General features: G+C 46.8%; 1 protein-coding gene across 5 annotated transcripts in view; it reads right to left on the bottom strand.

Annotated features, from left to right (window-relative positions):
* Positions 1-16,961, bottom strand: part of PGPEP1 (pyroglutamyl-peptidase I) — a 35,432-nt gene extending 18,471 nt beyond the window's left edge. For 2 of the 5 annotated variants that reach the window (XM_059062525.2, XM_067032487.1), the window contains exons 1-3: positions 16,836-16,954; positions 14,731-14,783; positions 199-315 (exon numbers count right to left, since the gene is read on the bottom strand). In XM_059062525.2, coding sequence (XP_058918508.1) covers positions 199-315; positions 14,731-14,783; positions 16,836-16,869 — 204 coding nt within the window. In that variant the 5' untranslated portion in view covers positions 16,870-16,954. Of the gene's footprint in view, positions 1-198; positions 316-14,730; positions 14,784-15,332; positions 15,561-16,835 lie in introns of all 5 variants that reach the window. The other 3 variants (XM_067032486.1, XM_059062524.2, XM_067032484.1) reach the window with 3 other exon arrangements.
* Positions 16,962-18,572: the final 1,611 nt, after the last annotated feature.

Below are 18,572 nucleotides of genomic sequence, written 5' to 3'. Positions count from 1 at the left end.
TTCCAGATGTTTGCTTTCCTCCCTCACCTCTAAGGGTAACCCAGGAAAGTGGGGCACTTTAGGAAATAAGGCTGTGGCATCAGCCATGTGATCAGAGCAGGAACAAAGTCACACAAACCATCCATGTGTGAGGCACCCACCTGAAGGTCCTGATGGGGAAGCACCTACCTTCACCCCACTCATCTTTGCCCCATTTACCTGTGGACTGTGCTTCTCCCACAGGGCGGGGATGAGCCTCTGGACTGTCTTGTACTCCACTGGAATCTCATACACATGCAGGTCCACGCTGTCACCGAGCCCCAGCTTCTCCAGCTCCTGGGAGCAAGAGCAGAGGAAATGTGGCATTAGGTCAGGGCTGCAGGGATAACTACATCCCTGGGGACAGAGTGACGTATCCTCAGAAGACAGGTGGGGTTCCTGACTCACTGTGCAGAGCGGGAAGCCACATGTGATGGTCTATACAGACCCAGGTGAGCCTGGGCAAGTACCCGACCCTCCTGAGGGTGCCTTGTTTTTCTTAACTGTAAGTGGGGGTTTGGACTCACTGCTGGCTGTGACCCCTTTCCTTTTCATCCTTTCCTACATTTAAAAGTAGCTCCTCACTATTTGCAACAGCTGAAGTATCCATCACTTGATGAAAGGATATAAACAAAATGTGGTCCATCCATACAGTGGAATATTACTCAGCCATGAAAAGGACTGAAGCACTGACACATGCTACAATGTGGATGAACCTTGAAAACATCATGCTGCATGAAAAAAGCCAGACACAAAAGGTCACATATTATATGACTCTGCTTATGTGAAATATCCAGAACAGGCAAATCCACAGAGACAGAAAGCAGATCAATGGTTGCCAGGGGCTTGGGGACTGGGGATGGGGAGTGGCAGGATTTCCTTTTTGGATGATAAAAATGTTCTGGAATTAAATAGAGGTGGTGGTTGGACACACTGTGAATGTAATAAATGCCACTGATTTGTACACTTTAAAATAGTTAGTTTTATACTATGCAAGTTCATCTCAATTTTTTTTAAAGGGAAAAAAGCAGCTCTTAATTGCATGGATGGTGGAGGGCAGGAATCAGGGATGGAGCCTCTAAAGCCAGGTGACCAGGTTTATTCTCCCTCCCCTACCCTCACTCCCTGGCTGGGTGACCCTGGGTAAGTCACTCAACCTCTCTGTGCTTTAGTTCCTTCATCTGTAAATGGGTGAACAGTAGTACCCATATCATAGGGAGAAAAAATAAAACAACAGAAGGAACTAGAAAAAATAAAACAATGTTAAGTTATATTTTAAAACATTAATGTGTTTCCTTTTAAAAAAATCCAAGTGACTTTTTCTGCCTAATATGGCATAAGTGAAAAAATAATAGACAATATGTGTAAAATAACAGTTTTCAGACGTGGAGTTGAGGAGTCAAAGCTGAGGTTCTAGAAAGTGTAAGAAGGCTACAGTTTGCAGAATGGAGTCCTGGACAGGAGGTACCTGGGGGGAAGAGGAGGTAGGGGGAGAGAGAGGAGGGGGGAGGGGAAGGGGAAGAGGGAAGTAGGTAGAAAGGAGAGTGTATAGAGAGGAAGAGAGGAAGAGAGAGAGAGATCAATCTAGAAGTTGATCCAGAGATCTTTTGAGAGTCCGAGGACTGATGGGTTTACACACATGCAGAGGCCAGGGATAGAGCCACTTGAAAGGAACAGAGGGAACAAGCCTCTGAGCTCACACCAGGTTGGAAATACTTGCTCGTACCAGCCAGAGTGGAAAAACTTCACAAGGAAGTGGAGAAAAATTAGCCCCAGAGTGAAGACTGCTCTGGTCCTGCCTTACGAATCTGAACAGCAAGCCTGGAAAGGAACTGTTTCCAGTAGCTTAATTGTATCCCAGAACAAAGCTCAAGAATATTTTGAGGAAATACAAAAGTATACAGCATGCCATAAGGTAAAATTCACAAGGCCTGGCATCAGCTGAAACTTACCAGGCATACAAAGAAGCCAAAAACTACCACCCATAATGAAGAGAAAAATCAATCAATAGAAGCAGGACCGGGGGCTTCCCTGGTGGCGCAGTGGTTAAGAATCCGCCTGCCAATGCAAGGGGCACGGGTTCAAGCCCTGGTCCAGGAAGATCCCACACGCAGCAGAGCAACTAGGCCTGTGAGCCACAACGACTGAAGCCCGCATGCCACAACTACTAAAGCCCGAGCGCCTAGGGCCCAAGCTCCGCAACAAGAGAAGCCACTGCAATGAGAAGCCCGCCCACTGAATCGAAGAGTAGTCCCTGCTCGCCACAACTAAAGAAAGATCGCATGCAGCAACAAAGACCCAACATAGCCAAAAATTAAATAAATAAATAAATATTTTTTTAAAAAGAAAGAAAAAATCCTGCTATGTAACCACTGTAAATATAAACTTAAAAAAGAAAAGAAAAGAAACAGGACCAGGGAATTCCTTGGTGGTCCAGTGCTTAGGATTTCATGCTTTCACTGCCGATAGCCTGGGTTCAATCCCTGGTCAGGAAACTAAGAGCCCTCAAGCCACGTGGCATGGCCAAAAAAGAAAGAAAGAAAAAAGATAAAAAGGACCAAAAACAACACAGATGGTAGAATTAGTAGATAAGGACATGAAAACAGTTGGTATATTTTTTAAAAGCCAGACAGATCAAGTTTGAAGTCCCCTCACCCCGCGTCTGGGTCCCATTCCCATACTTCAGAAGAAAGTACTGTTAACAGCACACACATCCATGCAGACCTATTTCTATCCCTTCTACACACCTATCTGAGAAAACACATAGTATTTATTTTTACATCAATTGCATCCTTCAGCAACTATGCTTTCTCAACTCAGCAGTTGGTTTTGGAGATCTAGCTACATTATTACATGTAAATCTTGTTCCTTCCCTTTTCCCTGCTGCATAATATTCCATCTCAGAAATTAGCTGGATTTAAACATTCCCCTACACTGGAATATTTAAGTGGCTTCCAATTTTCCTCAGTTTTAAGCCATATTGCAGCAAGCATGCTTGTGCACATTTCTTGCACCCATGTGTGAAGCATAAATGCTAAAAAGTGACCTAGTTGCACTGCAAGATCAGAACATGTATGCTAGTGAGTGATGCTATCAAATTGAAGCCTGCTTTTCTTTTCTTTCTTTCTTTCTTTTTTTTTTCTTTTGGCCACACCACAAGGCTTGCAGGATCTTAGTTCCCCGACCAGGGATTGAACCCGGGCCACAGCAGTGAAAGCCCAGAATCCTAACTACCAGGCCACCAGGGAACTCCTGAAGCCTGCCCTTCTGACCTCAGACTCAGTATATACTAGAGGCAGGGGAAAAACTTAAGGGTTTATAAATGAAACTTCCCTTAATCCCCAAAAGGAGACCCAGTGAGCTCTTTTCCATCTTAAAAACAAATTCAATGGCACCAAAAGTACAGACAATAAAAGAAAAAATAGAGAAATTAAGATTTCATAAAAATGAAAAAAAAAACATGTGAATCAAAGGATGCAATAAATAGAATGAAAAGACAGCACCTGGGGTGAAAGAAAATATTTGCAAACCGTGTATCTGACAAGGGATCTATATCTAGAATACAGTTGACCCTTGAACAACACGGATTTGAACGGCATGGGTCCACTTATATGCAGATTTATTTTCAACAGTAAATACTACAGCACCACACAATTCGAGCTTGGTTGAATCTGCAGCTGCAGAACTGTGGATACGGAAGACTGACTGTAAGTTACAGATGGGTTTTGCACTGTGCAGAAGGTAGATGCCCCTAACGCCCAAGTTGTTCAAGGGTCAACTGTATATAAAGAATGCTTACAACTCAATAATAATAAAAACCTAACAACTTAATTTTAAAATGGGCAAAGGACATGAATAGACATTTGTTCAAAGAAGCTATACAAGTGGCCAATAAGCACAAGAAAAGATGCTCAACATTATTAGTCATTAGGGAAATGCACATCAAAACCACACTGAGATATTATTTCACACCCACCAGGATATCTTAAAAAAATGGAAAGTAACAAGTGTTGGCAAAGATGCGGAGAAATCGGAACGCTTGTGCGCTGCTGGTGGGAATGTAAAATGGTGCAGCTCCTGTGGAAAACAGCTTGGTGGTTCCACAAAAAATTAAACATAGAATTACCATATGATCCAGCAACTCCATGTCCAGGTGTATATCCAAAAGAACTGAAAGCAGGATCTTGAACACATATTTGTATATCCTTGTTCATAGCAGCATTATTTACAACAGCCAAAAGATGGAAACAACCCATATGTCCATCAGCTAATGAATGGATAAATAAAATTTGGTATATCCATACAATAGAATACTATTCAGCCTTAAAGAAGAAGGAAATTCCGACAGATGCTACAACATGGGTGAACCTTGAAAACATCATGCTGAATGAAAGAAGCCAGACACAAAAGAACAAAAGCTGTATGATTTCACTTATATGAGGTCACTAGAGCGGTCAGATTCATAAAGACAGAAAGTAGAATGACGGGTGCCAGGGACTGGGGAGAGGGGAGAATGGGCAGTTAGTGTTTAATGGGGACAGGATTTCATTGTGGGAAGATGAATAAGTTCTGGAGACAGATGATGACGGCGATGGGTGTAAAACAGTGTGAATGTACTTAATGCCACTCTGCTGCACACTTACAGATTGTTCAAATGGTAAATTTTATGTTATGTATATTTTATCACAATTTGAAAAAGAAAAAGCAGGAAGCTGCAGTCTGTATCAGTCTCCTTACCTTTGAATGGCTCCCTGAACACAGACCCTAAAGGCATCTGCTGTGTGCTGACACCAGGGGCTCTCAGGAGACTGTTAAGATTTTTTTTTTTAATGTGAACCATTTTTTTAAAAAAAGTCTTTATTGAATTTGTTACAATATTGCTTCTGTTTTTTTGTGTTTGGGGTTGTGAAGCATGTGGGATCTTAGCTCCCTAACCAGGGATTGAACCCGCACTCCCTGCATTGGAAAGCAAAGCCTCAACCACTGGACCACCAGGGAAGTCCATCAAGAGCCTGTTAACAGGAAGATAAACAGCTTCCCTCGGGCCTCTGCCCCTGAGCCCAGGATCGGAGCACATTACTCCCTGCAGCCCAAGCCGTTCCCTGTGCACCAGACTCTCTCCCCATTGGAGATTTTGAATTTGGCTCTTTACCAACTGTGCTTCATTTGTTGAAAGCTGGGAACTGTCAGATTCCAATTTTAAATCCTCCACAACTTTCTGGAATTCCTTTCTGCCTTTTCTCTCAATCTCAATGGGAAACCTAAAATCTACGGAGTATGGGACTTCCCTGGAGGTCCAGTGGTTAAGACTCTGAGCTTCCACTGCAGGGGGCTCAGGTTCAATCCCTGGCTGGGGAGCCAAGATCCCACATGCCGTGCAGCATGGCCAAAAAAAATAATAAAATGAAATGAAATGAAGTGAAATAAAATAAAATCTACAGAGTAAATATTCACTTCCAAGCCCTCCACACACATAATTTGCAGGAATTTCAAATTCCCAACTGCCTGGCCAGGAGGAAGGACACAGATATGTGAAGGCACCCAATCTGGGGTCCTCCTCGTTTCCCTTAAATGATGAACTGTGTCCCTTTATCAGGATCTTGAACATATAGAGGAAATGGGGATACACAAACTTTTCATTTTTAAGGAAAGTGGGGACTTCCCTGGTGGCACAGTGGTTAAGAATCCGCCTGCCAATGCAGGGGACATGGGTTCGAACCCTGGTCCAGGAAGATCCCACATGCCGCGGAGCAGCTAAGCCCGTGCACCACAACTACTGAGCCCGCGTGCCACAACTACTGAAGCCCACGCACCTAGAGCCCATGCTCCGCAACAAGACAAGCCACCGCAATGAGAAGCCCGCGCACCGCAACAAAGAGTAGCCCCCACTCACTGCAACTAGAGAAAGCCCCCGCGCAGCAACGAAGACCCAACGCAGCCAAAAATAAAATAAATAATTTTTTTTAAGAAAGAGAGTTTTCCAGAAAGTCATGAGCTTAGAGGCACAGAACACCTTTCCCCAAGCCCCAGGCTATAGGCCCACCATGCTCAGCTCCGTTTCCCCAGTGGAGCTAATATTACTTAATATTTTTCTCAAACTCAATCATTTAATTTTTTCCCTTAAATAAATGTAGCCTCATCCCTAGGTGACAATATTCATGAAGTTACAGGACGTGATGTGCTAGTTATATATGCTTTTTCTAAAACACATTATATTAAATACATAGCCACCATAATTTCATGTTTGCCCTATATAGAGTGTGTGTGTATACTTTTCATGTATGAAATATTTCAAAAATAATTTAAAGCACTTCTCTCTTCCTCCAAAAATATTTTTAACTTATTCCTTTTAAAATTAACTCCAAAAAAACCCCACAAAACTAACCCAAGTAGGTTAACAACAAGGTCCTACTGTATAGCACAGGGAACTATATTTAATATCTTGTAATAAAATATGATGGAAAAGACTCTGAAAAAGAATATATACATATATACACGCGCGCACACACATGAATCACTTTGCTGTATGCCAGAAACAAACACAACATTGTAAATCAAACTACACTTCAATTTAAAATAAATAAATAAATATTGAATAAATAAAAAGTAACTCAAGTAATTTTTTTGAATACATTGTTTGGGCTCTGCCCTCAGGCCAAAGACAAAAAGAACCGTAAGCAAATACTAAATTCTAATAAGTAGGCTTTCTGTGGGGGAAGCATGAGTAGGTAATTCTGAAATTCCTTTCTGTTTATTCTAGGACTGATCAAAGAAGTGAACACACCGGGGACCATGAGGGGTGGGGATTCACGATGTCGGAGGAAGGAATCACAAGTCTGTGGTGTTGGATCAGAATTGAAGGCATCTACGCAAATTCTGGGGTTTTGATATAGAAATGGGTGCCGGTGTGTGTGTGAGTGTGTGTGAATGTACACACCTCTACTTTCCAGTTCTGTCAACTGACGGAGCTCAGAAGTGATGATATCCTAGTAGCAATGAGCACACCCAGCTCCCAGCTTCCAGCTTTAAATATTATTCTCTGCTAAAAGAATGAAGGTTTTCTTGAAGAAGTTGCTCATTTCAGGGATGGGACAGGGAAAGTACAAAGGTGGACCCAGAATTCCTATAAGACCCTATAATTCCCCTCTTGATACACTCATATACCCCTAAGAAAAATGAAGACCTACATGCACACAAAAACTTGCATGTGAATGTCCATGTAGCATTACTCATATAACCAAAAGGTGGAAATAACCCAAATGCCCATCACTGGGTGAACAAATAAACCAAACATGGTCCATCCATACAATGAAATATTACTCGGCCATGAAAAGGAGTGAAGCATTGATTCATGCTACAACAGGGATGGACCTCGAAAATGTTATGCTGAGTGAAAGGAGACATAAAAGGCCACGTCTTGTGATTCCATTTACATGAAATGTCCAGAAAAGGCAAATCCATAGAGATAGAAGGTAAATTAGTGGTTACCTGAGGAAAAGGAGGAATGGGAGTGATAGTTAATGGGTAAGGGCTTCTTTTGGGGTGATGAAAATGTTCTGGAATTAGACGGAAGTGATGGTTGTACAACTCTGTGACTAGACTATAAACTGCTAAATTATACACTTTAAAAGGGTGAATTTTATGGTACATGATTATATCCCATAAAATTGTATCTTTTTTTTAAAAAAAGCATACAAAGCATCTGACATCCAATACTCAGGTAGAAATCAGAAAAATGCGGGGGGAAGGATGCCCTACTAAATGCAGTGTCGTGTCCTGGATGGGATCCTGGAGCAGAAAAAGGACATTAGTGGGAAACCTCGTGAAACTCGAATAAAGACTGGAGTTTAGTTAACAGTAATGGACCAATGTTGATTTCCTCATTTTGAGATATGTAGTCATTATGTATGTTAACACTAGGGGAAATCAAGTAAGGGGTATGTGGGAACTCTTTGTATTATCTTTGCTATTTCTCTTTAAATCTAAAATTATTGTGAAAATACATGTGAAATTGACATGTATACACTGATGTGTATAAAATTGATGACTAATAAGAACCTGCTGTATAAAAAAATAAAATTAAATTAAAAAAAATTTTTAAAGTAATACTAAACTTTCTTTGGGTTATTTGTATGGAAATATGTTAATATAAATGCTTCAGACATTACATGAAATTCCTAAAAATCTTATATGTTTGGGTATAATGTTATAAGTCATAATTCTAGTTATTACTTTAAAATGTATATCAGAAATAACTTTCCTTGTCAATTGCATTATTATGAACTTTCATCAAATCTTTAACCGTGGTCATTTTTAAGTCTTTTGTCTTTTAAAGACAGTCCTGGGTGTACTCTGATGCTTTTGCAAAAAATGTTCCTATAAAAGGGTTTCATCTTCAAGGAATTCATGGAAAAGACTCTGACAAGTACAGGTTTCTGGTAACTGACTATACTGCTGAACTGAATGAATAAGCATTTTCAGAACTCTAATGGAAAACTGATGAATTCATAAAAGTGCTAACAAAAGATCAAGATGAAAAAAATTAATTACATGGGACTGAGTGAACTGATTCAGGATGATTATAATTTTTGTGACTTTCTGTTTGAATTTTTTTTTAAAGTTTTAAAAAATGCATTTCCAAAAAGTAAGCCTGAAACCAAAAAGGAAGGAAGTGCTCAAGAATGATAAAAGAGCCAGCCTGAAGGGGCTGCCGTGGGCCAAATCTGGGACAATTTGAACATCAAAATTAAGAGAGTAAGATATAATAACCTATACAGGAAAAGAAACTGAAAAAGAATAGATATATGTATATGTATAACTGAATCACTTTGCTGTATACCTGAAACTAACACAACACTGTAAACCAACTATACTCCAATATAAATTAAAATTGTTTTTAAAAATTATGAGTAAGAGATTATCATCTGTTGAAGACAGTACCCATGAGTCCACACAGATACAAATAAACTCACAGAAAGTCACAAAAAGTGTCGAAGGAAAGATGGAATTAGAAAACCTCATTTGGCAAGCATCATACTAAAATAATAACTGATTCAGGTGAGACACCAGGGGATGCTAATATTGTCTCAAAGTATCTCTACAGGGTCTCAAAGTATCTCTCTATGGGATACTTTTTCATCACAAAGGGCAAGAATAGTAACTTTGCAAAGAAGAAATCCATCAGACCTCACCTTTAGCAAGTGATCAAGGTCAAGGATACCAAGAATGAGACACATCAATATATCCAGTGCCTCCTGATATGATGCACGGAGAAGGACACAACATTACTTCTGTGGGATTCCTGCCCCAAATACACACACAGTCCCCATCTAGTCATGAGGAAACACTGGAGGAGCCACCCTGACGGCCACTCTCCAAAGGATTGAGCAGTTCTTAGCAAACATGTCACGCCGTGAGACACAAAGGAAGACTGAGGAACTTTCCAGACCACAGGGGATTAAAGAAATGGGACAACTGAACCTTACATATAATCTGGAACTTTCTTCTGCTGTGAAGGACATTAACAGGGTGGTTGGCAAAATCTGAATAAGGGCTGTAGATTATACAATTGTATCAATGTCCAATAAGCCTGATTTTGATCACTGTGCTGAGGCTGTGTTTCAGGAAATACACGGTGACTTATTTAGGGATAGAGGAGTATCATGTCTGCAACTGACCCCTAAATGACACAGAGCATGACAGTTCTTTAAAATATTAAACACAGAATTACCATAGGATGCAGTCATTCCACTTCAGGGTGTATACCCACAAGGACTGAAAGCAGGATCTTAAAGAGATATGTGTAGGCCCATGTTCATGGCTGCATTATTCATAAGAGCTAAAATGTAGAAGCAACCCGAGTGTCTACTGACCAATTAATGGATAAGCAAAATGTGGTATATACAGCTTGAGACCAGGCAATGGGATATAAATCAACCTTCAAGAGGAAGGAAATTCTGACACGTGCTGCAACACGAATGAACCTTGAAAACATTATGCTAAATGAAATAAGCCAGGCACAAAAGCACAAAACTGTATGCTTCCATTTATATGAGGTCCCTAGCGGAGTCAGATCCACAGAGACAGAAAGGAGAATGTGGTAGTTGCCAGGGGCTGGGAGAGTGAGGAATGAGCAGTTAGTGTTTAATGGGGACAGGGTTTCAGTTTAGGAAGATGAAAAAGTTCTGGAAACCAATGGTGGTGACGGCTGCAAAACAACGTGAATATACTTAATGCCACTCAACCGTACACTTAATAACGGTTAAGGTGGTAAAGTTTATGTTATATATATTTTACCACAGTTTAAAAAATGACTTGGAAGTCAAAAAAATTTTTTAACTATATTTATCTACCTACCTATTTATCTACAGAGAAAGAGCAAATGTAACAGAATGTTAACACTTGGGGAATCTGGGTGTGAAAGGACTTCTTTGTCACCCTCTCCTGCCATGGCTGGGAGGAGAAATCTCCAGCAAAGACCTCTCAGCATAAGGTAAATGATCTCATCTATCTTTACATCCTGTCAACCGACCCCACTTTTTCTTACCCTCCTGTCCCCCACAGCTTGAAACTTCCCTACCCCCTCCCCTGTTTCTTTTCCCCATGGCCCTGGCAGCGCTTTCTGGCAACATGTTGAAAGTCCAGTAATGAAAAGAATCCATCTCCCAGGTTAAGTGAGGACTTAAAAGGATCATCTTTATTTGTTCAGCGTTTCACTCAGGGAGTTATCCCCAAAGCTGTCCACGGGACAGGCCACCCACATGCCCAGTCAATTTGGTGGAAGAATCTCTATGGGCAGGGGGGTGGGGTACTGAGGATACTACTAAGTCAGCTAGTGACCGAGCCAAGGAACCCTCCATACGGCGCAGTAACCCTCCCGGTGGCCGCCATGACATGTGATACACCAAGGTCGGACCCCCAGCTCAGGGTAGCAGCCCCGCCTTATGGATCCTGTCTCTGCCCCTCTCCCTTCACCCAGCAGAACAGGCGCTACATGCTGAGCGCCACGGCCCGCCCAGAGTCACTCAAGGGTCTCTCCCACTGGGTGTTTACCAAGCATTAGTGGGAAGAATCGCCCACATCGACTTCTGATGGTAGGAAATGACCTGGTGCCACCAGGGAGCCATGGAGTGAGTCACCTTCTTGTCCTAACCTTTCCTCCTCATGTCCTCTGGGTCCCCACCTACCCTCTCCCCATCTGGGGGAAAAAATAAACTAAGAAACCCACCAGCAAAGAAATACACACAGCCCATGGCCAGCATCCCCATAGAGAGGCGTCCACATGCTCGCGAGAGACCCTGAGAGGGGCATCCTTGTTGCTTTATTCTTGGGGAGCAAAACCTGAAGCCCCCAGTGTCAGTGCCAGTGGAAGGAGGGGTGGGTCTGGAAAGGAGACAGTTGTCCCCCCCACACACACACACACACCAGTACAGGCTGAGCAAAAGCAGCCGGTGCCAGAGGAACACAGAGGCTGTGCCAGCCCATTCGTTTGTTTGCAGCTTGACACCAGGCAAAACTCATCTGCGGTGACGGAGCTCAGGAAGCAGCTGAGGAGTGATGAGGAGCGGGGGGTGGGGGTGGGGGGGATGTAGCAGGAAAGAATATTCTGGGTTGATGGGAATCAACCACGTTGATCGAAGTATTGGTGACATGGGCATAAATACTTTTCACCAAAGTGATGGGGGCACTGAGGATCTGTACATGTTTTTATACAAATGATTCCCCAATTTTAATAAGGGCAACGGTGGGGGAAGAGCAGCTACACCATTCATCTGAAGTTAAGAGAAGTGGGTGGCCCATAATCAAGCTAAATTCTTGACCTCTGACCACTTTCTGCTCCAAAAGGGCTGGACAGTTCTCCTGGGGGGAGGGTAGCAGTGCAACCCAAGTCTCACAACAATCTGCAGCGAGCACAGCCGCCAAGCACAGACTGTGAAAGTAACGGGGCTTGTGCGCCCCAGACAACACATTGTCTACACCCCATCTACCTGACAAGACCCCGCCGCGCGGCTGCGTCTGACCGATTCCCTCGACCCCATAACAAAGACCCGCTTTGTTCCTGGTTAATATCCTTAGCAGGTCTGTCTAGACTCACTGTGGCAGTAATTGTCCTGTGATGTCACCAGGACCTGTGACCCGACTCCTCCTTGCCCCACTTGGGCAGCGAAGGCTACAGATGGCCCCGAGCCCAAGGGGGTCCAAGCCCTCAACACCCACCTGAGCCTCCTAGGGCGAGAAAGACCCGCAGCCAGCATTCCACTCCCACCACCCAAGACCTGCGGGGAGACAGGACACTCGAAAACTGCAGTCCCTCCTGTGTGGGGTGCTAGGGGCAGCAGCATTTTTTTCCTGGGAAAGAGGAAAGGAGGGGTGCCCCTCTGTCCCCAGAACTCCCACCTGCCACAAACAGTTCACTCTCTGCTGGGGCGCCAGTTCACCCAGGGTGTGAAGAAGGAACAGGTGGGGGAGGGAGAGAGAGAGGAGGGAGCGAAAGACAGACATGGAGAGAGACACAGACTGGGAGAGTGAGAGACAGAGACAGGAAGAGACAGAGACCCAGAGGCCAAGAGAAACTCAAAGAGAGAGACAGAGGGGGAGAAAGATATATGGAAAGAGACATGAAGAGAGAAGGGGAGAGACAGAGACCCAGAGAGAGAGAGACAGAGAGAGACACCCAGAGAGAGACTGAGAGAGACAGAGAAACGGAGAGAGACGGAGAGAAGGGGAGAGACAGACAGAGAGAAGTGAGTTGGTCCCTGGCAGAGGAGGAGGAGTTCCTTCCACAGGCGGCAACTTCAGCTTCAGAAAAATCAGTCGGGACAGGAAGTAACGGCTGCTCACTCCGCCTCACCAAACAGCCATCTTCAGCTTGAGGTGACAGACATCAATGGTTGCCCGCAACTCATGTCTGGATCACACCAAGAACACTCTGAGGCATATTTTCTTGAGGGACGGATTTGACCCATCCAATGACTACACCCTTTCCATGGGCAAATCTGTTTTATCCAGAGTAACTGAAAAGCACCACCAGTGGCTCCTAGCCACCCCATGGGTGGATCCGGCAGATGCTCTGCTGTGCAGAAGGCCTGGGACCCAAGTACAATTCCACTGACACTAAGTTCTAGAACAGGTAAAATGCACCTATGGAGGCCATAAAGTCAGCAGAGAGGTTTACACCCGGGAGCGGGGTTGGCGGGTGCAGTGGGAGTAGCTGGGAAAGGACACAAGGGGCTTCTGCAATGGGGACGAACAGAGAAGGGGCTGAGAATGTTCTAGGTCTTGATCTGGACTCAGGTGCTACGGAGGTACACGGGTAAAATTTCACAGACTAACACCGCTGCGCGCGCTCAGGGTATGTATGCACAATTCCAGTTTTTGTTGTTGTTGTTGTTTTAAGGGAAACAATTGGATCTGGGAAGGTTGGCATTTTTTAGCTGGGGAATGGTGGAGAATTCTCTCTTCTTGTCTCATAAAGGTGAGAAAGAAAACGGAAAGTCTTCTAGAGGTGAGGTCTGGAGAGATGGGTGACTGAGATATAAGGGGTATATTTCCCCACTGGCAGCAGGATGAAAAGCTGCCATCTTCCACCATCCGAGTCCCAAAGCTCGGAGGGATTTCCAAAGATTGTTTAATTGATTTTTCTCCTATTTAGATGCAGATCATAGTGTCTGGGGCCCAGGAATTCAGACACATGGCTTTGTGTCCACTCAGCCCCGTGAAGACTCCTGTCTGAAACTCGCACAAAGCCAGACACACACGTCTTCAGAAACACGCTGTTTCCTTTTTGTCTGGGGCTCCAGGGAGCGGGTGCGACGAGCAGGGTCTCAGACATGCTCCCATCTGCGGAATCCCGGGGATCCTGTCCCTCTGTTCTGCTAGCAAAGTGGGGTGAAAATTTTTTAAAAGGGAGAGGAATGTGGCCAAGATTTTGCGGTCTGGAAGAAGGGTAACAAAAAAGGTGGGGCACCCCAACTGGGAATAGACACACTGAGGTTTCAGCTTGGATTTTTCTCTGAATTCAGGGCTCTGGAGTGGAAAGCAGGGGATGCTTTAAATCAAGAAGCTAATGGGCTAGGATTAACACGAGTTTGGCTCCGGTCCGTGCAGATCTGATTTATATGAGGAGAAAACTTTTCTCTTTCTCTCTGCCCATTGTTCCCCAGTCTGTCCCTCCAAATGCCCCAGCTGACAGAGAAACTGGAAGGCTCAGGACAGCGGGAAAGACCTCCTCCCCCCAAATATGCAGCCTTTGCTTCCTCCAGCTGCCAGGAAGCAACACTGAGGGTCACCGCACCTCCTCTACAAGGTTAATACATCCCCCAATATCCCTGCTCGGTCCCCCAAAACCTGGCTGTGGCATGGGATACTTCCGAAGAAATGCCACTCTGGTTTCTGAGCTGGATGACCTCAGATAACTCTCTCTGTGCCTCAGTTTCCTCATCCATAAAGTGGGCACAAGAATAACTGCACCTAAGGGTTGTTGGGAGAATTCAGCATGCTGGGCAGCAAACAACGCTTGGCGCAGAGCAAGCACTCAACAAACGCAAGCTACAGTGGTAACTATCTGAGAGGAAGTGTATATCAGACTGAAATATCTCTCAGGAAGCTTCACGGGAGACGTTCTCTTCATAGGTTCCTTCCTTTCTTTGGTGTCAAGTATTTCCAGGGGAAGCCCAGCCCCAAGCCTGATTCCTCCCCTCTGGATCCAGTTACCTGGACTGCAATCCAGCTGGCATTCACAGTGTGTTCCCCAAAAGGGCCGAACCCTGAAAAAAATAAGAAAAGCAGCATGTCACCACCCAGCGGCCCCTCCTGGCTTGCCCAGGGCCAGGCTGCTGCTTTCATCCAGGAGAACAGAGCAGAGCTTCGGGAGCAGCTGCCACCTGGGACAATGTCGGGGGCCTGGTCCCAAGTTTGGGGTGCACCCAGTGGCCCTTCAGAGCCCTCCACCACACAAACTTGTCGGCTCTTAACAGAAACTGTGAGTCCTTTCTCGTCCTCACTTTCACCTGACCTTCATGCCCAGTAAGAGGCCAGGGCCCTCCTTTTGCCCCAGAAAAGGCTGGCCTTGCTCCCTTCCCGATTTCTTCCCCTATCCTTGACCCCCAGATAGAATTTTATCATTGTCTTTGTGCCTCGTCTCTGGACTCTGGAACTGCAGGGCCGTAGGCGGTCCGTGAATCCTCACCTGATAAGGAACGGCCCTTAAGGGATGCACGTGGGTATCTCCCAGGTCAGGCTGTCCAGACACTATCTCACCACCCTCCTCCCTACTCACTCAAACTCCAGGCCCCACGTACAAACCAGATTCTCACCTGAGGATGTGCTAAGTGCTCTGCATGCCCTGTGGCATTCAGCCTCCCTGTGCCTCCCTTTCAGGCAAAGGTGTTTCCTGGGCCCATTTTAGAGGAGCTGGGACTGAGGTACAGAGAGGTGAAGCCAGCTGCCCAAGGTCTCACAGCAAGAAGACGGAAGAGCAGGGATTCAAACACAGACCCAGGAGAGTCTGTGGCCTCCCTCTTCTAATTGCCCCAACACACCACCTAAAAAATAAACCTCTCTAAGAAAGGCTGTCATTGAACCATGGGTCTCTCCAGCTGAGCCAAGTGTCCCAAGTGGTATCATGGCCCTGGGAGGGATACTGTTCCCTGGAAGAGCAGGGGGCCCCCAAGTAGGTTCAGAACCTCTCCACCCCTTTCCTCCTCCTGCATGAACCAAGTATGAGTCCCAGCTCAGCCACTTACAAACAAGGTGACCTCTGTGAGCCTCAGTTTCCCCCTCTGCAAAATGGAGACAGTAAAGATTTAATGAGCTCATGCAAGAAAAATGCCCAGTCCCGTGACTGCCTACTGAGTCAGGACTAAAGTAATAAATAAGCAGATAGAGGAGGGCTGCAGGGGAAAGTGATCCACTGGCAACTTGACACACCTGTTTGTCAGATAAGTGGCTTCTTCCATATTCCTGGGAATTCCAGGACCAGCCCAAACCTCCCTGGACCACAATATACCTGTTCGAACCTTAGCTGGATTTCTCACTCTGACCCCTCCTGACAGGGTCAAAATACCGCACCCCCCCGACCAGAGAGGCCTGGCAGAAATTGACCGAACACGAGGCTCCGAGGTGGAGTCTCCTAGAGGAGAAGCAGTTAGTTTTAGGGAGTCGGTGACAGCGGGGCGGGGGTCCAGGCTCACCCACAAACAGCCCGAGCAGGAAAGATTTTGACCAAGACAGTCCTTGGGACAAGCGGAAGAACGGCCGGGCACCCGAGGTTCCCCGAACTTCACCTGCCTCTGCCTCGGGGGAGCAGCCCCCCATTAGCGCAGGGCTCGGGGAGCAGTGGCTGGCAAGAGATTAACTTGTCACGGGGCACTTCCTGCCCGTAAATCGGCCTTTGTCCCCTGGGACCGGGGATGGTGACAAACCCGACCTCGGGAGGGGCAGGGAGGAGTCCAGTCCAGCCTGCCTGCCGGGCAGACACAACAAACAGGTACCCGAAGGGTCCCCATCCCCAACCGGGGAAGGAAGGAGGCCAGAGGGGCCTGCTCCGTGTGGGGCACTTGCCAGGACCCCCACGTCCTTGCCTGCCCCGACTCCTGACATTGGGACCACAGGGGCGCCCCCTTCTCCACTTTCTCTGTCGCGCGGACTGAGCTGGGCTCCCGTGGGCGATGACATCTTCCAAACCTGGGACGACTTCTAGCACCTGCCCCACCCGGGCCACCACTCTTCTTCCGGCCCCGCTGCCTCCGGAGCCGCCCGACCCGCCCCCGCCACGGGCCGCGGCTGCCGCGGCCGCCATCAGAGCACTACCCGCGTACCCGTCACCACCACCGCCTTCCTGGGCTGCTCCATGGCGGGGTCAGGCTGCGCCTTTGACCCACTCCTGTCCGGTCTGGCGAGCCCGCTGCCACCGCAGCCGCCGCTCGGCCACCGCGCCGCCCCGCCTCCAAGCCCGGCCCCGCCCCGCCCTGGGCCCCGCCCCCGGCCCGGCCGCTGGGCGTGCGCGTCCCCGCGACCTAGACGCAGAGGGCACGCCCCATCCCTAACTCTCCCCACAGTAGTGCGTGGTTGCCCCCACTCCCCAGCCTGTTTCCCCACCCGTAGGATGGGGACAGTTCGTCCTGCAGGCTGTGGCCGCTTGAACTCGAGTCACGCGCTGGGGACGAGCCGGTTATTCATTCCACAATGTTCACCGATCGCTTGCTCTGAGTTATATCGGTGCCCCCCCCCACCTCCTGTGAGCAAGGCTCCATTATTCGGCGCCTTTTACAGATGAGGAAACTGAGGCTTAGTTCGGAAGGCCATTCACCTAAAGCCTCCTGGGGTCACAGATGTGGCATTCAAAACAGGAGTTTGAGGGGGGGAGATGAAGTAAAGTGAAAACCTAGCACCCACAGCTGGGTGGTGCCCAAAGCAGGCTCCTGTGTTGCTAAGGAGGCTGATGTGGCCCCAGGTACTTGGGTCTCCCCTCCCTCCTTCTCCCCAATACACAGCTGCTCTAGACCCAGCAGTCCTCCAAGGGCCCACCGAACACAGTCCCACCTTAGGGCCTTTGCACGTGCTGTTTCTTCTGCCTGGAACATGCCCTACAGGGTCCTGCAAAACTAGTTGCTTCTTCAGGGCTCAGCTGGAACATCACCTCCTTCTAGGGGTCCTCCTCACCCTGGCTGAAATCCCCCACCCCAACTCACCACCACCCCAGTAGGTCCATCTCATTTCCTTGTTTCATCCTCTTCAGAGCAGCAATCACATTCAGAAATCATTCCTTTATAGGCACTGCTTTTCTTTCTTTTTAAAAAATTTATTTATTTATTTATTTTTGGCTGCGCATGGGCTAGTTGCGGTGAGTGGGGTCTACTCTTCATTGTGGTGCATGGGCTTCTCATTGCGGGGGCTTCTCTTGTTGCGGAGCACGGGCTCTAGGCACACGGGCTCGGTAGTTGTGGCTCGCGGGCTTAGTTGCTCCCCGGCATGTGGGATCTTCCCGGACCGAGGCTCGAACCCGTGTGCCCTGCGTTGGCAGGCAGATTCTTAACCACTGGGCCACCAGGGAAGCCCGACACTGCTTTTCTGGTTTATTTCCCATTTCCTGCCCTGACTTCCAGAGCAGGGTTATGTCTCCATTAGAGCCTTGTGCCTGGCACACAGTAGGTCCCCAACCCACATTCAGCAGAGGCCAGCATTCTTCCAAAAATAGCCAAAAAATACGGCTGAGTTTCTGGCCACATCCTTAGAAACAGGACTGGACCTTGGACGTGGGTCACTGACATCTCATTCCCAGCAGCCTTGGCCCAGATTAGTCGGGGTGCTGACCAAGGACTGTTTGCCTCTGGCCCAGGCCTCAGAATATCCAAGGCAATGTTCTCTGAACCGCCCGGGAGCGTTGTTTGCAAGCTCAGACCAGAGGTCACACACTCAGTGGCTATTTTGGTCTCTGGCAGTTTCAGGTAGAATTCAGAAAATCTGAAATCCAGCCTGGGCCAGCTGTGGGAGCGAGACCTCAGCCAAGAACAAGAAAAGAACAGAAGAAAAAACTCACCAAGAATCTGGTTTTA

Source organism: Kogia breviceps, chromosome 4 (assembly GCF_026419965.1).
Source record: "Kogia breviceps isolate mKogBre1 chromosome 4, mKogBre1 haplotype 1, whole genome shotgun sequence".
Classification (NCBI taxonomy): Eukaryota; Metazoa; Chordata; class Mammalia; order Artiodactyla; family Physeteridae; genus Kogia; species Kogia breviceps.
The sequence above is the reverse complement of the archived record's forward strand: the minus strand, read 5'-3'. Positions and strand labels throughout refer to the sequence as shown.